Below are 21,634 nucleotides of genomic sequence, written 5' to 3' on the forward strand. Positions count from 1 at the left end.
CTCATAACACCCACAGGCCCATAGAAAGGTCAGTGTGAGCTGAGCAGCTGTTCCATCTGGTGCCAGAGGCCTTGGCTGTAGTCTTCTACACCCAGGCAGTTTAGGCCTCCCTGATCAGCCCCACCTAGAAAAGCCAATTCTTCTGCTCTTAAAGGGGACTTGCATGTTTCTGGCAGGGAGTCTTACTCTTGGTGGGCAAAGCTAGCTCTTAAGGATGAGTAGCGTGGGAGGGGGCAGAGAGTACGTCCAGGGGTTCAACTGGCTCCGAAGGAAGGAGCTTGTGGCTGGAGCCTGAGCCTCCATGTTGTGAGAACTACACGCGTTTCTTTCCGAGGCAAGCAGGGGCCTTGGCTGCCAGGGACCCTGACAAGCCGCGACTTGAGCTGTGCCCGAGAGCCTGGGTTGGCTGGAGAGCGGTATTGAGGAGGAGGGAGGGCAATCCAGGAAAGGGGGTGGGGTGGGGAGGGAGGTGAGAGGAAGAGCACGAGCAAAGGCACGAAGGAAGAATGAGTCTGCGGCGCATTGAGAATGGCATGGAGACTTCACTGATTGGAGCCGGGAGTTCTTGCACGGGGATGGAGGCAGCTATGATTGGATAGCTAAAGTGGGGCCAGATTTGGAGGGCTTTGAATGCCCGACCGAGGAGCACTCAACCCAGCTCCTGCCTTGCGATTTCCGTTCAAGACTGAATGACCTAAAGGGTGGTTAATTCCAACGGGTGTTCTTCTTTGGGGGCTTCTGAAAAGTCAGCTTATGCTCTTACCTGCTTCAGTTCTCTTCCTTTACCCAAGGAGAAAGTAATCCTCACTTGCCGAAGGGAGGGAGGATAATGTTGATTGATTTCACTTTACTTGCTTGGAGGATGCAAAAAAAAAAAAAAAAAAAATCCCATTTCCACGCCAAATGTTAAATTTGGTTTCTCCTCCTCCTCCTCACGCAAGTTCTCTTTCTCTCGCCAGCACCTCCCCCACGTTTTCCTGCTCTCCTCCACCAGCTCGGCCAGTCCCCTCCTCGGCCCCGGCGGCGCACGTTCCGGGCCCAGCTGGCCCGCGCCCGCCCTCCGCGCCCGTGCGGCCCCCTCCCGGCCCCCCCGCGCCCGCGCGCGTATCCCGCACACCCTGGTCCACGCCCCCCCCCCGCGGCCGAGCGGTAGGTGTTTTGCCGTCTGCGCCGGGCTGCAGTGCGGCTGCGCGCACTGGGCTGCCTCCGGGGCTGGCAGGGCAGCGGTGGCCGCGGCGGCGGCGGCGGTGGCGGCGTGGGGAGTGGCGTGGAGCCGAGCCTGGGGCTGCAGCAGCGCGGGGCCCCCGGAGTAGAAAGCCCCGGGGGCAAGAAAGGAAGGCCAGGCCGCCAGGTCCCTGAGCAACCGTTCTCCTTGGATTTGGGGGAGCCCTGCCCCCCCACCTCGTGTTCAGACGCCCCCTCCTCACCCCCCCCAAGCCCCGGCCGCTGACGGGAGGAGGCGGCGGCGGCGGCGGCGGCGGGGGGCTGAGGGGCGCCGCCATGCCTCTCCCGCGGTGAAGCGCCCCGGCCGTAAGGAGCCGCTCGGTCTCCCCGGTGATGTCCCCCAGGCGGCAGGCGAAAGCGACTCACTCGAGCCCTGGGGTAAAGGCCTAGCTTATCCAGCTTCCTTCCTCCTCCTCGTCCTCGTCCTCCTCCTCCTCTTCCCCTCCCCCCTCCTCCTCTCCCCCTTCGTCCTCCCCTCCCCGTCTCTTCCCTCACCCTTCCCCGCGCCCCCATCTTCCCTCCCTCCCCCCCCCTCCAGCAGCGATGGCAGAGGAACAACAACAGCCGCCACCACAGCAGCCTGATGCCCATCAGCAGCCTCCCCCCAGCGCCCCCAACTCGGGGGTGGCTCTGCCAGCCCTTGTGCCCGGGCTGCCAGGGACAGAGGCCAGCGCGCTGCAACACAGGATCAAGAACTCCATCTGGTAAGAGGATCCTCCATCGCTGGGGTAAAAAAGCCCAGGCACATTTCTGCTGCAAAGCGGGTGGGGGGCGGCGGGCAGGGGAGCCGAGGAGGACGCTGATGCATTCATTGAATGGGGGTCTCCACAAAGTCGGGTGCATATTCATAGGACCTCTGAAGGTGTGGGGACTTTGCATCAGCCCCTGGGCTCCGGAGCCAAAAAATGCTTTTACCCCTTCCTCAATTTCGAGTGCAGATAAACAAGTCATTTATGTTTTTCACTTATGTGTTAGAGGAATACGGGTCGAAATTGAGTCATGGTGCTTGATGGTAGCATGAATTTGGGACTGAGGAATGTAAAATGTGTTTACTCCTTTTTGCAGTCATACTGGGAGGAAGAAGTGTATTGTGAATTTTCACCAAACAGACATTGTGCATAAGAATATTAATATGCAGCACAAAACCTAATGTGTCTCTTCCTTTCAGTTGGTTTAGCTGCTGTTTCTGGATGTTTTTGCCTTCTTTATTCTGAGCTTAAAATTCTCTTCCAGGGATCTTAATCTTTGCATTGATTGTGAAGAAAGGGTTTCTTCAGTATGAGATATTTTAAGGTGGTAGTTTACACTGCAAAGTGATTTTCTAATTTAAAAGGATGTGTTTAATTTAAAATAAATGTGTTGCCATTTCATGTGTCTTTTTTTAGAAACCATGGATGAAATATCCTTTGCTTTTCCTATACTTTCTTGTATGAGAATTTCCAATATTTCAACATTAGATTAAACTCTGAAAGACTGGTAGCAGTCTTTTAATAATTAAATACACTGACTTAAGTCTGTCCTCTGTTAGAGCCATTGCAAATATTCTTTGAACATGAACTTGCATTATTTTTGTAGGGCTCTTCATTAACTGACATGTTTTAAAAAGTGTAGTGCTATTTTAAAAATGGAAAGCATTATTTGGAGTTTAGTCTAAGAGACTGCTTTTAATAGAAGTTTAAAAATAGAATTAAATGTGGTGTTTAAAACTCTGATTTTAAAAGAGACCTTGCATGTTCATCATTGAATATGATTACTGAAATATCAAAACTCCTTACTTTTTTTATATTGCAACTTCAAAAGTATCATAAAACAACTGGCATTGCAGTACAATATTTACACATTTTAAAATAGTGACAATTTTTGAATACAAAATTAAAGTTGGTTATATAGTAATTTCATTATTTTCTTGGCATACATCCATATTGTCATGATGATAATATGAAGTAGGTCAGTGCAGGCTTTAATAGTTTTATACTACACAGTAGTTGGCAGCTGAGTATCTTGCTTTCAGTTTTAATTTTAAAATGAAGTTTAAATATTTTAAAGGAGAATTTTTTAGGGTTAACAATAGTCCTGCTGTGGCAATTTGAATAGGTCAGATAAATAGGATTGCCTTGTGTGTGTGCGTGTGAGAGAGAGAGAGAGAGAGAGAGAGAGAAGGCTTTATTCTTCGATGAATGCCCTCACCCCCTTTTAAAGCTGTAATTTAAAGGAAGAGATGCTTAATCTCCTTACCATCAAGGTTTCCAGAAACCAGGTTTTTTTTCCCCCCTATTAACTTGATGTAACTAGTGTCTCTGAAATGTGAATTGAGCACTTTGGTTTTTACATTCAGGTAAGGGACATCCAAGTTAAAGGACTAAAATCTTTTAAGAAAGGCAAATTTTGAAAGTTGAATTAGTAAGTATATGTTTTAATTTATTATGAGAACAATAGGGGAAAGGAACCTTCACCTTATATTTTTAAAATATGATTAAGTTGTATAGGCAGTGGACTGAAGTGTTTGAATGATAATGATAGTGGAGTGGTGCTCTTTTTGGTAAATCATGTGATTTAATTATTCTTTAATTGATAATTTATATTTACACATCCATTACAACTTAACTGCGCCGATTTTAATGTAAGAAAAACTTCTGAAGTACAGTGTGTTTCAGTTTTTGGTACTTGCTCTGAAAAGAAAAACTGACAACAAACACCTTAATCCCCAAATGTACAATTTTATAGCTTCATTTTAAAACTGTACTGGCACACTTAGTAGCATTTAATTTTCAGCTTTAGAAATCCTATTTGCAAAACTTACTTATTTATATTTAAAACTTTAGAATAAACAACGTCTGTGGATCATAAACAACATTAGTGGCTCTATGTAATATATAGACTCATAGCCACTGCTCCACAAGACTGGATTTATGTTATTCATCAAGTGACTATATAAAATACATTAGAAAGTGAAAGCTCCTTCACCACAATCTCTTCCTAAGAAGTAGTGTGTGTATGCGTATAAAATTAAAATGACTTTTAATAGGTAAGATTGCAGTTCTTTAGGTATCTCATTTCACAATTTTTTGAAGCAACAATATCTTTTTACCAATTATTTTATCACTTGATAATGTTCTGAAAGATTATCAGTTTTGTAGTACATCCTATATCAACCTTTGGTATCATTACTAATGAGAATTTAAAATTGCATTAAACAGAAATGTGGCATTTAATAATTATCAAAAGGGTTTTGCATTTAGGTTGATCATAGTTTCTAAATTATTGGACTTGCAGGTCACAAACAAGTCTGAACTTGTCCTCCTATTTTACAAATACACAGTATGTGATGTAGGCCTTTAGCTGGATAATGAATTATTTATTATCTCAGTTCATAATTAATCTATTCTGTTTATTAAACTAAAATACTGTTAGATAAAAGTATGTCCATGGTTATTTCAAGCATTAAAAATGAGTCTTTGGAAAAAATATTAAGTATTCAGAGTTGAAATCATGTTACTTAATGATTAACATCAGAAACCAGATTTCTTAAGAATTGGAAATATATGTATTTTTAAGATAGTTCTACAAAATAAAGTTACTAACTTGATAACTTGATAGTCTTGTAGTATTTGTGTAATATATTTACGGGTATCTTCAGCTTAAGTCCAGTGTAACGAGCCTGTACCTTTCTTGATCTTCCTTATTCCCACTCCATAGACAGAGGTCCAGATCACTTACACAACTCACTTGAAAGGAGATTTATTTGCAGAGGTGTGTTTTAATACTGAATATGCTATAACATAGTATTTATATTTTGTAAGTAATAGAAAATAATAGAATTCTAATATAAACTTTTCATTAAAAAAGGAAAGCTAGTAACTCATGCATTTTTTCTAAATAAAAACTCATACTGGCAACCTAAAACAAAGCCACAATCTAACCTCACTGCAAACTTCTTTAACTTACATTGCACCCCTCTTTGGTTACCTAAAAAAAGAATACTGAAGCACGTTTTTCCTTCCTCTTATCTCCCAGTGTCTTCACAGTTTAAAAAAAAAGAATGTTTGTATTTAATTTAGACCAAAAGAATTTAAGTGCTTTTCTTTTCCTTTTTAAAGCAGTTTTTCCTGAAACCCTGATAGAATAAAATTACTGTGGAAAAATTGCATTTGAAATCGCTCTGCCTGTTTGTGATTAGTTATGTTTAAGAATAATCATACCTGCATGGTTGGGAGTGATTAGCATATTTGGAATTAGACTGTCACATAGACGACAAACATTTACCTATAAATTCAAAAGAAATCATGATGTTTCATTGTAGAAAATGTTCTAATACTGTATTTACTCAACAAACAAATTCAGGGATTCTTAAAAGAATTCATTATTTTCAGTTATTATTTTTATTTATATAACTATTTGCAAGTAAGACCTTAAAAACCATTTTTTTAAAACAGTTCTATATGATGTGTCATTATTCTACACACTTTTTGGAAAGAGATAAATTGAGTGACAGGGAAGCTATAGGATTCCTCAGATTCATTGTCAGATCCTGGGAGCAGTGCTGTGGCTATAGTTCCTTGTCTTTATTTAATCCTGTAAGTCACACAGAGGTCTGAATCTGGTACATTTTAGATTTAGAATTTAAACCCAAATTGAGCAATTTTGTTTTACTCTCTTATTTCTTAGTTGCAGCGAGCAAAATATGGCAATCCATAGGTTTTTCTTATTAGCGCCATATTTGTTCTGATTTCTGTCCCCTGTCATAGAACTCAGTAGTTCAGTTTTGTCCTTGGTTCTGGGACAGGCAATTTTTAGCTCTAAGAAATAGTTACTGTTTCTTCAACTTCAGTGGGAAACATTTGGTATAAGGCTCATGACTTTAGAGTTTACTTTCACCGTAAGCCCAGGATTTTCATTTTGCTTTAAAATTAGGGACTGACTAGTACATCAGCTGGCTTTTAAATATTTTGATTAGTTGTTTGACATGTCACCTACCCTGAGTTCAGCCTATCTTCCATACCAAGCACACCAAAGACTTAGGGTCCTTTTAGCTTGTCTATATTGAGGCCAGCTGTGATGGTGCATCCTAGCACTAAGTGTTTCTGATTCCAGAAAGAAGGCAATTCCTTGTTCTCCTCTATGATCAGAAACTGATGAAATTGTCTTCCCTATTGCTCAGAAAGGCAAGTTAAGCAGTTTCAAACCCCTCAACTTTATGGCCTCGTTTAACTTAGGTACTGATTATGTGTGTGTATAAATAATTGACCAGTTTGCTCTCCCCATTGGGAGGTGTCTTGAATGATGTAATGTGCAGAACTGATTTGGTTTCTGTGTCACTATTAGTTTTTGGTATTATTGGGGGAAATGAACTTCACAGTGGTAGGAAAGGCAGAAGTGTCTTGTTTGTTATGAAAGATGCTTTGAATAAAAACTTACGTCAAATCACTTTTTATATTAGAAAAATGTTACACACTAAAACTGTACAAATGAAAATGAGCATTGTCGTTCACTCAAATTTGAACACTTTAAGCAAGAACAGTGTTTAAGTACTCACCTGAGCACCTGCTGTATACAAAGTACTGTTCTAGAGACTGGCATTTGAGGAATGCCCATTCACATGTAATATTAACCTAACCAAAAATGTGCAATAAAACCTCTCTTTCATTCAGTTAGAGGACCAGGGAATGCGGTGACAAGTGCCAAAGCATGGGAAAAGTAGACCCCTTCGTTTCCTTGTCTACAAAATGAAAGGTTTATACTAGATGACCCTGCAAGTTCCTTTAGCTTAAATTTCTATGGCTCTGTTACTAAATTAATGTTGACAGCAATAATAAAGCAGACCATAAGTACAGTGAAAGACTAACATTTAATTAATCAGCAATCAGCAGAACATTTTCAATGGACGGATTGTTAGGTTTTGTCGGTGTTTCCTTGGGTGCTAGCCCAGGAGAACTACCTGAAGGTGTAATTCACTTATTGTTACCTTGTGCAAGAGTTCTGTTACGTGAGATTCAGTATGCAAATATTTATTGAGCATGTATTACATTTAATGTATTCTAAGAGCTGTTGTTGATTATGCAAAAATATGTGAGACTATGTAGTACTCCCTGTTGTTGGGGAGTTTACTAGTTGCTAGTTGAGAGATTGCACTAGGGGGGTTATTTGTGTGATTGTTTTGTTTATGAAGAGGTGCTCAATACTTAAGAGCATGTTACATAGGAACTTTTCTCCCGTAGTAATAATATAATATTTTAAAGCAGTAGAGAGTGTTATATTGTAAATTTGGTTATGTAAACAAGAAAGGTGTGTATTCTTTTCAGAAAATTGAGTGTTGAGTTGAGCTTCACAACTTTATTCATCAAGGGTAGACATTTTAATTTGTAGTTGTGACAGAGTGTTCTTTATAAGTATTATAAAGAATGAGACAGTAAGATACTCTATCTCTGACCAAACTAGACCACTTTGTCAAGTGCCTCCTTTTCCACTGTCTCTCTGCATTTGGTCTTTTTAGTTGCTTTCTCTTCTGCTTCCTTGAGGTTCTAAAAGTTCAGGTTAAAGAAGAGTAACATGGACCAATAAGAGGAAGACTCTTTCTGCCCTGGGCGGGATAATAAACAAGGAACAATAAGCTCTGAAGCCTTAATGCACTTGATTGCTGACTATGAGATTAAGGTAGTTAACGCTTAACCTTAACCCACATGAATAAAAACTTTAAAACATGATTTAATTTTTCTTTCTTGAGACGTTTACTTTTTTCTGTGTCATGGACTGTATACTTCCTATTCATAAGAGGAAATAGAAAACAATGAGGTTTGGTTAATTATGCACAATACCTCTATCAGGCATCTATTACAGGAGCTCCTATATATATTACAAGAATGTGTGAGAGGTGAGGTTTTGTATCTCAGAACAAACTGAAAACATACAGGTGTATTCCTTGCTATTTGTACCCTATTTGGTTTCTTAATTTGAAGAGTGAGAGGTCGGAGTGACAGGTTCCAAATCTGTTATGTTTTGGAATTTGGGGAAGCAAGAGTACATATGGTGGGAAATACCATCTCCTCCAAATAGCTTTATCTTAAAAAAAAAAAAAAAAAAAATCCTGAACCTGTTTGTGGTGGTCTGGGTTTGGATAGGAAGGGTTCAGATAGCAAAGGATACCTTTACACTCATTCCGACACAGGATTCAAATGGACTTGAACTTGCATGCCACAAGTCTGATTAATGAGTGATGCCTACCAAGGGCATGGGAATAGGAAGTGATGGTACATATGCCCTATATTTACCTCCCCTTTTCTTTCTGAAATCCGTGATTTTTAGAATTTGAACTGTGTTATAGGTAAAGCATCAGAACTATTGGTTATCTTGGAGGATGATTGCCTAGAGCTTTGGGGTTGCCATCTGTGATTCCTAATTTTAAGATACAAACCAAGCATGTAGAGCACTTGGGTTTGTGTTTTTCATTCTTTTCTTGTGTTTTTATTTTTCTGTGGCTTTCCTGTTTTGATGATCTTTTGCTGCTAAGTAGCTTCAAGATGGGAACAGGGGATTACTGTATTAAGTGGCTACTTCAGTTTGTATTATCCATAACCCTTTTTCTTTGCTTTCATTATCTTGTTTCTCTGCTTATGCCTGTGCTGGTCTTTTTACCTGCTACCTTAAAACCCTTCTCTTTTTTCTGTTGATGTAAGTGTCTAACTCTAAGATCCAACTCATGTGCTACTGCTTCCATGAAACTTCTCCCAACTCCTAAGGAACAATGATCTAAGGTGTATAAATTAGTTTTTTTCAGTAATTTAGACTGGCCTTACCTGAGATGAATCCATTTTAGTGAATTTTTACTGAATTTAAATGAAACATTCTCATTTTCCAATATGTAAGGTTTATAGGAATTCAGAGACCGAATATACCTGAAACAAAGCAATCACTGCATAATAAGTAGTTTACAGTATGACAGTAAAATATTATTTGTGTATGGGAGAGCCAAGAACTTGCCATTGTGTTTGCAGTATACATGAAATTTTTAAAATGTAATTGGATAAGAGTGTCACTTCAGTGATATCTTGCTTGGAGCAAAGTTGGTGCTTCTGGGAGGTTGGGAAATGTATTTGAACAAGATGCTTCAGTTAATGTAAGTGAATCATTTCCCTAATTTGATTGCATTCATTAGATTTATTAATTGCATTTGTATATAAGCAATCTATGATCAAAAAATTAACTGTCAAATTACTAAATGCATGAGCCCTTTTTCTTCAGTAGAAGATATTAGCAAGCTTTGTTTGGGCAAATTCTGTACATACAAGTTGCAAAGAAGTGAGAAGGTCAACAACTAATCCTGCATTTATGGAATCAAGTGGTCAAAGAAAACTGAATTCAGTGCACATTTATTTTAATGTCTACTACATACAGGCATAGCAAGATTAAAAAGCAATATGACACTAGCTCTACCTTACATTCACCCTCTGTGTGTAGTTGTATGCAACATAATTGAATTTAACAAAAGTAAGATTTTGTTACATGCAGTGATGGTGTAATCAATGGTATAAACAAATACAGAATTAGGTGAGAGAAAGATTCAGTGAGGACATAATAGTTTTATTGGCAAAATTCAGGATCATGGCCTTAGCAGAAAATCAAGGGATGGGCTATTGATCCAGATACATTTAACAGTTTGCTTACTGGGAGATCTTTATTCCCACTATCAGGAATTAGACTTAGAGTTGTTGATGGCAGTAAGCCTTGCCAGTAATGAGACTAATTAGAGGAAAATAGCTTAGGACAAAGTTTGCTTGACTGAGGAGTGGGGTTTTCACCAATCACAATCCTCTCATCTAAATTTTAATGCACAGAGGTGGAAGGAATAATATAAAGTAATAATAGAGAAGAAAAGGATGAGGTTGGGTGGAGCTGGGGCAGGGGACCAGAACTGCTCCAATAGCAGTCTTGGCAGGGGACTGGGTACCCTGAATTGACTCAGTGAATGATGCCACTTCATGAAGAGGATTAGAATATTTAATGTGGGGGTCCCTCATGTATCTCATTCAGCCCATATCTTGGCTCCTATATCTTGGCATCTGTATCTATGTACTTTTCTATTATTGGAGGCAGTTTGCTTTCCCCGTTGGATTCATCTGTGTCCATATATTTAGGGAATTTAACACATACCCCTTTTCTGTCAGCATCATCAAACTGTTCTTTTCCATAGGCTGCTTTTCCTGTGGCTTTATACATGCTTAGGACTTCCTTAAATCAGCAGCAAACAACCTTGGAGGTTTTGCAGTAAAACAAACAGTTGATCCCTCAAAGACCTAAAGAGCTCATTCATAGTCATAAGAAAAATGTCATTAGGTAAGTGAATGAAGAATGTGGATACTCATTTTATAGGAAGCATAAACTATTAACAAATATGCAAAAATCTTTACTCTCGATGATAATAATAACAGAAAAGTACTGTTTTTCTGACCACTAAGAAAAGGTTTAAGAAACATAGTAATTATTGCTAGCTAATCTTACCTCTGGTGGTTTTACTATTTTCCTTATCTCTTTCCCTCCCTCCAGTCCCTCACATCTTATCCTGTTGTATGGTATGTAAGCCCACTCATATTTTTGGTAGAATAAGTTTGAACATATATTTTAAAAGTGTTAACTGTGTCTGCACTTAGGTGGTGGAACAATGTATGGTTTTTCCCTCTGCTTTGTTATATTCTCCAATTTTTTTTAAATGAGCAAGTATTATTTTTAGTTTGGAAAAATATCCAAACAAGTAAAATAACGCTCATTGTCTATCCTGCTGCTCTTCCTTTAGGCTGCCGTCCGTCCTTCAGATCTTTTCTCTCTCTTACCATTTCAACTCTTGCAGTCTGGCTTCCTGCTCTTCTTGCCAACTCAGTGGCCTTTTCTGAGACTCTGTTTTTCATTTTGTAACTTTTCTTCTGATTATTAAGATTCCTTCGCACTTTGGAAATTCTCATTCATTCCTTTTTGAGAGTCACCTTTGTATCAGCTGCTCTGCCAGGCATTGGGGATCCCATGGGCAAGGATGTAGGATCTCTGTTTTCGGGACCTTACCTCTGATTAATGTTTTATCTGTTCTGCTGCTTTCCTCTAGATGCTCTTTAATTGTGTATATCCAAACACTTACTTCTCAGCCATCCATTCTTTTTCTCTTTTTATATCTTTGCTAAAGTCACGAAATAGATAGGCTCACCAGACAGCTCTAACCACATCTACTCATTCATTCGCCAGAGTACAGGTTGCCACCATTGTCACGTTAAACTTGGCATTTTCACACTAACCCTTCTTCTGTGCCATGATGCCTTGCCACCTCAATTTGCTTTCCTTTCCAATTATTCTAGTTCTTTTGGTAGTAGATACCAGTGTTTCTTCATTCTATAAGGCTAGCAGTATTGGCTTCATATTTGATTTTTCTCTCTCATCCCTTGCCCAATATTTTAACATGTTGCCAAGTTCACCTTGTCACTTAAGTTTCTCCCTATCTTCCTATTTCTACTGCCAGGACCATAGCTAAGTGCTTTACTATCTCATTCCTGGATTATTACAGCAGCAAAATAGCTGTTCTCTGCCCCTGGCCTTTCCCCCTGTTGTATACTGCTGCCAAAATCAGTCTCTAAAACATCCTTTTTTATGTATCTAAAGCCTACAGTAATTTCCTCTTGCCCCCCATACCGTGATTGAATATTTGTCAGGTTTCAAAGGCCTTTGTGACCTAGTCCTGTACAGTACATCCAGCCCTACTTCTTGCTGTTCACAAGCATTCAACTCCACTTCAGTGCAGCAGGCACTTCACTGTCTGCCTTATATTTTGTGATCCTGCTTTCACTCCTGCTTTGTATCTTTTCTAGAATCTCCACTCTCCTGTCTCCAAATCCTGCTTAATCATGTTTTAACTATTTTGAAGTCATAGCACAAGTTATTGTACTGTAAAACATTCTTTAGCTACCCTAGTCCATATTTGTTTTTTCTTGACCTCATGTTGTATATTGAGGTCTGTACAATTAAGCACTTAATCACTCTTAATTTTTTTCCTGTGCTGTTTCAATAAACAACAAGTTCTTTGAAGCTAGGGGCAACATCTTTTGCATCTTTTTATTTCTCATGTAGCAGTAGGTACTACTGAATACCATTTTTGTTTACTATATTCTTAGAGGTAATTTATTTTTTTCTACATATTAATGTTTCTGTATTTTGTATATTTAATGAGGTAATTTCCTCCCCAAACAAGTTATTAAACTCATGCTGCATTTTACATAATAGAGGACTCATAGCAGTTGTTTTTTTTTTTAAATTATATTGGCGAAACAAGTAATCATGTGTTTCGAGTTTCAGTTTTACTAGTCAAATGTCTTTCACTGTATTTAGATTAAAAAATGATGTATATCCCAAGTGAGAGCCGTTGTGTCCCTCATTTAAAAAATACTGAGCAGATGACTACTACATAGTTCTGTAACCTTTCATGAATGAATATACAGTAGTAGAGTTGACCCTTGAACAACGTGGGTTTGAACTGGGAGGGTCCACATTTATGTGGAATTTTTTCAGTAGATATGTGCTATGGTACTACACCATCCGCGGTTGGTTGAAGCCGCAGATGTGGAACCACAGATACTTAGGGTGACTGTAAAATTATACTCAGAATTTTGACTGCACAGGGGTGGGCAGCCCGTCCTCCGCATTGTTCAAAGGTCAATTGTATTTAGTTAGGGTTTTCTGGACTCATCAGTTGTGTCCCAGCTTAGTTCCCAAGTGATAAACTTGGAATTTTAAAGACTCCCTTAACATTGAGCTGGAGATAGCTTCTTTTAAGTTTGGTCCTGGTGGAAGGTTTGACCTACTTATTTTGGGAGCCAAGATCCAAGGCTAAGGTAACTTGTTGAGTCATGACTGAAGCCTGAAGACAGCGAAGGAAACCTGTGAGTGAGGGCAAGTAACTGAGGGAGGTGGATTTATCTGGGAAGTAAGGAGGGAATGACTAAAATAGGAAAATAATTCTGAGGGCCTGAAGTATTTCAGATTCATAAAACAGACTAGTCTGCTGGGCCTGTTTATCTGACATAGAGCCTTTTTAATTTGTTTATTTGGCCTGCTAGATATTCGTTCAGAGAGATACAGCAACTAGTTTATCTTTAAAAGACTTTTTAAGCTTTAAAATTGTATTTATACGATGCTACTTGGTTTGTTAGAGCAGTGGTTGTCAAATGGTGGTCATACTAGCATCACCTGGGAACTTGTTAGAGCTGTAAATTTGGGGACTCTACCTCAGATTTACTGTAACAGAAACTGGGGGTGTGACCAGCAGTCTTTGTTTTAGTAGCCTTTCAAGTGGTTCTGATAGATACTGAGGTTAGAGAACCACTGGCTTAAAGGAGATATCTTCTAATAAAATATTAAGCCCAAGTCTTCTCTGTGGCAGAGCTTTAGTATTCTCAATTCTTGAGTACCCCAGGTAGAGTTAGTAACTCCTTTATTTTAATTTTCATAGTATTTGAATATAATTCTGCTATAGCATCATTTACACTGTGCTGTAAAAGATTTCCACTAAGTTGAAATCTTTAGTTTCAGTAATTGTACGTTAAGTGAATTGATGAATAAAAATCAAACAGATAGTGCATAGTCATCATTGCACTCATCCCTGGTCAACAGTTTAAAGACAGGCAGACAGGCACATAATACCAGTGACCACATGTGCAAGAACATATGGGATGTATAACCCAGGAGTCAGCAAGGTTTTTCTTCAAAGGGCCAGATTGTAAATATTTTTGGCTTTGTAGGACATAGAGTCTCTGTTGCAACTACTTTACTCTGCCATTGTATTAGGAAATTAGCCATCAATAACATATTAGTGAATGGGGATGGCCAAATTTGTTCCACTGCTGGCAGGATTTGGCCCTTGGGCAGTATTTTGTGGACCCCTGTATACCATTGCTACCTGAGAGAAGTATGCAAAGAATATAGATAACTGTTCTCAATCTTCACTATCTTACATTGACAAAGAATGGATGCTAGTCACCTGCTTGATATTAATTGTCTTGTAATTCTCCCTTGGGTAAAACCAGGATTATATGCAAAGCATTTTAGAATACAAATGAGAGTTATATTTCAGCAGTAGTCGTTAACTCAGCTCCCAGTGATGATAATAAAGTATACTGACTTTTGGTTTCTGGTCCAACACATAAAGAGCTTGAAAGTCTTTACTCTTGTTGTCACAACAAGAATAAAAGGAGGAGAAAAGTAACCATTTTGAAATACAGCCAGAGCTCTCTGTTCTCTTTAAGAAGGCCTGCCTCAAGGGAAACTGTTTTACCAGAGCCTAACCAACTGGGGCTTTACCAAAGCCTAATTGACCTGAGGGAAAGAAAATACCCAACTCCAGTCCCCTCTAGTCTTCTATATGGGGGAAGGGAAATACCCAACTCAGGCTCACTAAAAGACCTGAGACCTAATCATAGGACAGTAGAATGCTCCCCACCCCCCACCCACAATTTTACCACATCAGTAGGTCTTCTGTATAATAATGGGATTACAGCTAAAACAACTATAAGCCTGAGACCTTGCTTAATAAGTACCTTATTATAGATACTCTCAAAGACAACACGGGAGACAAAAACAAGGAAGTTAGAGAAAATTTTAGTTTCAGACACCACAGCAATGGCAAACAATTAATGCAGCCCAGCTCCTAGACAGATGAACATAACACCTCGCAGTAAGGAGCTATCTATCTATCTCAGTTCCTTTTACCCAACATCATGTCTGTCTTTCAGCAAAAAATTAACAAGGCTTGCTAAAAGGAAAAAAGCACAATCTGAAGAGGTAAACCAAGCATCAGAACCAGACTCAGATATGACACAGATTTTGGAATTATCAGACTGAATTTAAAATCACTAGATTAATATGTTAAGGGCTCTAATGGAAAAAGTGGACAACATGCAAGAACAGATGGGTAATGTAAGCAGAGAGATGGAAACTCTAAGAAAGAACCAAAAGGAAATGTTAATAATCAAAAATACTATAACAGAAATGGAGAATGTCTTTGATGGGTCCATCAGTAGACTGGACATGACTCAGGAAAGAATCAGTATGAAGTATGAAGATATGTCAATAGAAACTTCCAAAACTAAAATACAGGGAGGAAGAAAGAATGAAAAAGATAGAACAGAATATCCAAGACTGTGAGACGATTACAGAAAATGTAACATGCATAATTGGAATACCAGAAGAAGAAAGAAAGAGAGGAACAGAAAAAATATTTGAAGTTTAATGGCAATATTTTCCCCAATTAATGACAGACAGCATACCACAGATCTAGGAAGCTCAGAGAATACCAAACAGGATAAATAAAAAATATCTACACCTAGGCATATTATGTTCAAACTGCAGAAGATTAAAGGCAAAGAGGAAATCTTGAAAGAACTCAGAGGGAAATAACCACCTTACCTACAGAGGAACAAGGTAAGAATTACAGTAAGACTTCAGAAACCAAGTGAGCAAGCAAGCAACCAAGAGAGTAGAGTAAAATATTTAGCATTGAAAGAAGGAAACCACCAACCAGTGAAATTATCCTTCAAAAGTGAAGGAGAGTGCTTCCCTGGTGGCAGAGTGGTTAAGAATCTGCCAGCCAATGCAGGGGACACAGGTTCGAGCCCTGGTATGGGAAGATCCCACATGCCGCGGAGCAACTAAGCTCATGCACCACAACTACTGAGCCTGTGCCCTAGAGCCTGTGTGTCACAACTACTGAGCCCATGTGCCACAACTACTGAAGCCCACCGCCTAGAGCCTGTGCTCCGTAACAAGAGAAGCCACCGCAATGAGAAGCCCACACACCACAGCAAAGGGTAGCCCCTGCTCGCCGCCATTAGACAAAGCCTGCACACAGCAACGAAGACCCAACGCAGCCAAAAATAAATAAATTAAAAAATAATAATAATAAAAAACATATATAAAAAAAGTGAAGGAGAAATAAAGGCTTTCTCAGACCAACAAAAATTGAGAGAATTCGTTATCAGTAGACCTGCTTTGAAAGAAATGTTAAAAGAAGTTCTTCAAAGAGAAGGAAACTGATATAGACCAGACACTCAGGTCTGCATAAAGATAGAAAGAGTGAGAAGGAATAAATGAAGATCAAATAAAATCTTTTATTTTTCTTTAATTGATTTAATGGCTAACAGTTTGTTCAAAATAATGCGTTTGGTAATTATAGCTATGGATAAGTGAAATGAATGACAGTAATGTTATAAGGGACTGAAAGAAGGAATTGGGAATACTCTTAAAACGTACTTGCACTAACTGTTAAGTGGTATAGTGTTACTTGAAAGTGAACTTCCCTGGTGGCGCAGTGGTTAAGAATCCCCCTGCCAATGCAGGGGACACGGGTTTGAGCCCTGGTCCGGGAAGGTCCCACACACCTCGAAGCAACTAAGCCCGTGTGCCACAACTACTGAAGCCTGCGCGCCTGGAGCCCGTGCTCCGCAACAAAAGAAGCCACCACAGTGAGAAGCCTGCACGCTGCAATGAAGAGTAGCCCCCACTCGCAGCCACTAGAGAAAGACCGGGCGCATCAACGAAATCCCAACGCAGCCATAAATAGATAGGTAGATAGATAGATAGATAGATAGATAGATAGATAGATAGATAGATGGATGGGTAGAAAGAAAGTGAACTTAGAGCAGTCATAAAAGTATCCTAGGGTAACCAGTAAAAAGATTTAAAAAGGAAGTATAATTGACATGCTAAGAGAGTAGAGAAAATAGAATCATATAAAATGCTCAAAACGAAAGAAGGCAGAAGGTGGAGAAGACCAAAAAAAAAAAAAAAGGCAATGAATAGTAAATAGTTACAAATATGGTACATATTAATCCAGCTGTATCAATAATCACTTTAAATGTGAATGTTCTAAATACACCAATTAAAAGACAGAGGCTGTCAGAGTAGATTAAAAAACAAGCCCCAACTATATGTTGTCTACAAGTATTACCGTTCTTACACTTTGGTACATTTAGTAACCAATTACTTGTAACATAGCTCAGGAATATGTTGTAACTGAATTTGAGAACCTTTGCTATAAAAGTTGCAAGCAAATGGTGAGCAGTTTAAATGGTAAAGAGCTCAAGGGAGAGTGGCCATGTTTTGTGCCCAGTTTTGTCTATAAACTATTTAATATCCATTTAAAATTAATTTTACAAGTAATTATTGAGCATTTCTTATGTAGATTCTGATTTTTTAAACAGCTTTAATGAGATAATTTGCATACCATTAAATTCACCTGTTCTAAGTGTACAATTCAGGGGTTTTAGTATATTTACAGAGTTGTGCAGTCATCACCATGATCTAATTTTAGAATGCTTTAATTTTTTTTAAGCAATTGAGAAATTAATTATATTGACCAGAAGTGGAAAGGTTATTTGTCTAATTGTAATTCTGCAGGGTCAAAGGTAGTAGGAGCATTTGAGGTAGTGTTTTTGCTTTACCTGTTGATGAGACTTAACAATAGTACATGGGTTTCTAGAAACTCAAGAGATGAAGTTGCATTTGGCTCTGCTCTTTTTCCCTGCAGTCTTTGCTTGTCTTTATCTTCTGTGGACCAGTCTTTCATTACTTTAGATATGCTAAAAAGCTTTCTTCTATTTAGGTGCTTTCTGCTAAAAAAAAATTTTCTAAGTATTGCCTTGAGCTTCATCATAACTGGTTAAATACTTGTGTGAGTCTTACTATGGCACACATTATTTTAAGACATTTCTACTTTATGTATTTGTAATTATAAAACACAATACGTCAGCTGTTACTTTTTTCTTTAACATGTTTTTGAACCAGTGAGGTAACTGTACTGTCCTAAATTAATTTTCTCTTTAAGATGGTTAGAAATTTTCTCTGCCAAGCATAAAAATTTACAAAATAGAGTAACTTTTATTTTTAAAATCTTACATATTTAACAGTTTTAAAGTGAAAGTAATCAGAATCACAAGGAGGCAGTCCAGTGCAGTGGTATAAGTCATTATAAGATATTCTGAAATTAGTTGCCTTGGTTTGCCACTCAAGTCACATAACCTTTTGAAGTTGTTTCCTTTATCAGTAAAATGGAAACAGTAATAGTGTTTACCTGGTAAGATTGTAGTGAAGATTAAATGAGATAATTCATGTAAAACACTGAGTACAGAATCTGACCCATGATAAGTACTCAGTAAATGTTGGCTACTATTTTTTAACCACGGTAAAATTCAGAGAACTTTTTCACTTTAACACACAATCTGTTTACACAGAGAATTCAGATTACTTCCTGATTCTAATTACTGAATTACTGTACTGTGATAGAAGGAACCATATTTGAAGGAAGTTTTCCAGGCTGAGGGAACAGCAAATGCAAAAGTCATGAGAAGGCCTCCCCAAGGAGGCCAAGCGATGAGAGTGCATCAGAGTGTACAAGTGAAGTCAGAGATAGAGGGGCAGATTTGTTTAGGGCCTTGCAGGTCTAGTAAGCACTAAGACTTAGGCTTTCCTTCTGAGTGAGATGGGAGCCACTGGAAGGCTCTGGCCAGAAGAGTGACATGATCCTACTGATGTTTTAAAACGCTCACTGGTCCACACTTTCCCAACCCTAATACCCCCTTGGTAAATTTCTGCTTATCATTCAGAGCTCAACTCATATAACTCCAAAAGGAAAGAATCTTTCCTGAATGTTTAAGGTAAGTCAGGTCCATCACTGTCCTCCTAGGTTCTAGTTCTTATTACCATGCATTACAATTGTAGTAAAATAGTTGAATAACTTCATAGTCTCCTCCGTCAGAATATTAGCACCATAAAGACAGGGATTGTATCTCTCAAAAATATTTCCCCAGTGCAGTGAATGCATGCATGTATACAGGAGCTAACTTAATAACTATGTACCAGACTTCTTTTAGACTTCAGTTGGAGGTCTGGTGCAGTTTTCCTGCTATTCCTTCTCCCACCTTCCACTGTCTACCCCTCATGTCATGTTTTAAGTTATAAGTTACTAAGTGTAGGAGTTATAAATAAAAATAGCAAACTTTAGTATTTTTACCATTAAAAACCTTTTAAATGATAAACCATTTTCAACAGTACAAAAGTATAGCTTATTTTAAATTTCTGTTTGGAGATGATCTTTTTGAATGTCTAAATTGGTGTTAATATAGGCAGCATTACCAAAAGTAAATCATTTTATCAGAATTCAAATTGGTATGTATTATTTCAAGTTGGTGTTTTTTAGCTTGAAGTATGAAACATTTTTCTGAAACTCTCCAACATATTCCTTTTTCCCTCAGTGTGGTAGATTTTACCGGTGTAATATATATGTGTATTATAGTATGTTTTATTGTGAAGAAGTATTAAGTGCTCTTAATAGAAATTTGTTAAATTTCTTTATAATTTCTCATTGGGGAGGTAGGGGAGGAGGAAAAAAATGACTTTGTGGTGTCACTGCCCCACTTCTTTATTTTTAATATCTGGAAATGATGACATGTCTGATTAGTACAGCCTGAGTGTACTAAGCAGTATGAGGGAAACAGTATGAGGGAAAGTCTGGCATATAGACAGCCTATGCACTTAGCTGTGATCCTTAAGGCTTAATTCTGGGGGGATGTGATTTCTTTCTTGAAGGGCATTTCCAGGGAGTTCAAGATTAACTAAACACATGTTTTTATGTCTATCTCAATTCTTTAAAAAATCTTTCTGATCACTTTTTTCCCCTTGGAGAGTAATAAAGTTTTTATTCACAATTTCTTGCTTGGGGATTTTTGGAGTTTTTTTTTTTTTTTTTTTTTTTAAACGCAGAGAATTCCAAAAAAGTTTCTCCTATGTAAAATGGATCTGAAGAACCTCCAAACATAAAGAAAGCTCTCTTTTGTTCTTTGGCTTGTGGTTCACCACACTTACTCCCATCCCAGTGTTGGGTGCCACTTTTCTTGGGGCTGCAATCTTGGTTTTTTTGGTTTTTTATTTATTTATTTATTTATTTATTTATTTATTTATTTATTTTTGGCTATGTTGGGTCTTCGTTTCTGTGCGAGGGCCTTCTCTAGTTGTGGCAAGCGGGGGCCACTCTTCATCGCGGTGCGTGGGCCTCTCACTGTCGCGGCCTCTCGTTGCGGAGCACAGGCTCCAGACGCGCAGGCTCAGTAGTTGTGGCTCACAGGCCTAGTTGCTCCGCGGCATGTGGGATCTTCCCAGACCAGGGCTCGAACCCGTGTCCCCTGCATTAGCAGGCAGATTCTCAACCACTGCGCCACCAGGGAAGCCTCTGCAGTCTTGTTTTTATGGTCTTCCTCTCTGGAGGGTTTCACACATTATGTGCTCAACTATTTATAGCTTTTCATTCTATATATCATATATACCATAATGATAAGGAAATCTTTGGTTATGGACTTAAATACTGGTGGGTAGTTACATCAGGGTCACACTTTTGTCGTGTGAAAGAGCAGGTCTTAACACAGTGTGTAAGTATTTACAGTTTTCTCTGTATGTTACCTTCTTGTTCCATCTTTGCTTCTAGCACATTTAAGTCTGGGTTTTCTTTCTCAGTTTCTTTCATCACTGTCTGTCTTTTTTCCTCCAGTTCTGCCTCTGCAGTTGGCATGTAGCATCTGTTTGTCACTCTTCCCAGAGCTGTTCCTTGTTCTCTATCCTTCTCTAGGTGACTTCCCTCAGGATAAGTAACAGTGGATATCTACCCTGTACTTCCTCTTAATCTTTATAGTTAATCATCAGTTTCTCATTTCTTCTAGTCATTTCTTCAGGCAGACTCTCTGTGGCCCCAAAATATTTACATTGGTCTAGTACATTTACTTCTTTAAACTTCTGTTTCATAAATGTGGATCATCTCATCTAAAACAAGACAAGAGATAATTTCCAGTAAATTGTGAAGTGTTTCCTCACAGTGCTCATATTAGTACAAGGTGTTTATGACAGCTAATTCAGAACCTCCTAGTTTGTCTCCCTCAATTTTTCTCCATCCCCCTTTTTTTCTATTATTTTGTTCTCTCTTATTCTTTTCCTTCCCCCCTCTTCTTTTCTCTTACCTTTCTTTTCCCATCATAAAAGAAAAAACTTTATGTAACTTATTAAAATTGTATGTCATTTCTTAAATTTAGAATCTGAGAAGTTGATAGCTTTATATTTTTTTAATCAGGGTATTTCAAAGCCTAATCAGGTTTTTATCCTTTTTTTCTTTTTTTGGCCACGTCTCTCTGCATGAGGGATATTAGTTCCCCCACCAGGGATGGAACCCATGCCCCCTGCAGTGGAAGCGCGGAGTCTTAACCACTGGACCACCAGGGAAGTCCGTAATCAGGTTTTTAAAGAAAAGATGTGATGAGCCTTTGTTATGGAAAATATTATGCAAAATCATTTTATAATGTACTGTAGAGAAGGTGTTTGTCAGCAGGCAAGTTTAACAGAAGGAAGG

General features: G+C 38.7%; 1 protein-coding gene and 1 long non-coding RNA gene across 3 annotated transcripts in view; one reads left to right on the top strand and one right to left on the bottom strand.

The window, feature by feature from the left end:
- The window catches only part of LOC133084141 (uncharacterized), a 131,210-nt gene extending 130,132 nt beyond the window's left edge, over positions 1 to 1,078 (bottom strand). The window contains exon 1 of the long non-coding RNA XR_009699393.1: positions 764 to 1,078. This is a non-coding gene — a long non-coding RNA (uncharacterized LOC133084141). The remainder of the gene's footprint in view (positions 1 to 763) is intronic.
- The window catches only part of RFX7 (regulatory factor X7), a 151,008-nt gene continuing 130,420 nt past the window's right edge, over positions 1,047 to 21,634 (top strand). Inside the window, exons 1-2 of one of the 2 annotated variants that reach the window (XM_061180293.1) lie at positions 1,047 to 1,149; positions 1,763 to 1,928. In XM_061180293.1, the coding sequence (XP_061036276.1) occupies positions 1,768 to 1,928 (161 nt within the window). In that variant the 5' untranslated portion in view covers positions 1,047 to 1,149; positions 1,763 to 1,767. The other variant, XM_061180291.1, reaches the window with a different exon arrangement.

The sequence above is a fragment of the Eubalaena glacialis genome, chromosome 2, assembly GCF_028564815.1.
Source record: "Eubalaena glacialis isolate mEubGla1 chromosome 2, mEubGla1.1.hap2.+ XY, whole genome shotgun sequence".
Lineage (NCBI taxonomy): Eukaryota > Metazoa > Chordata > Mammalia > Artiodactyla > Balaenidae > Eubalaena > Eubalaena glacialis.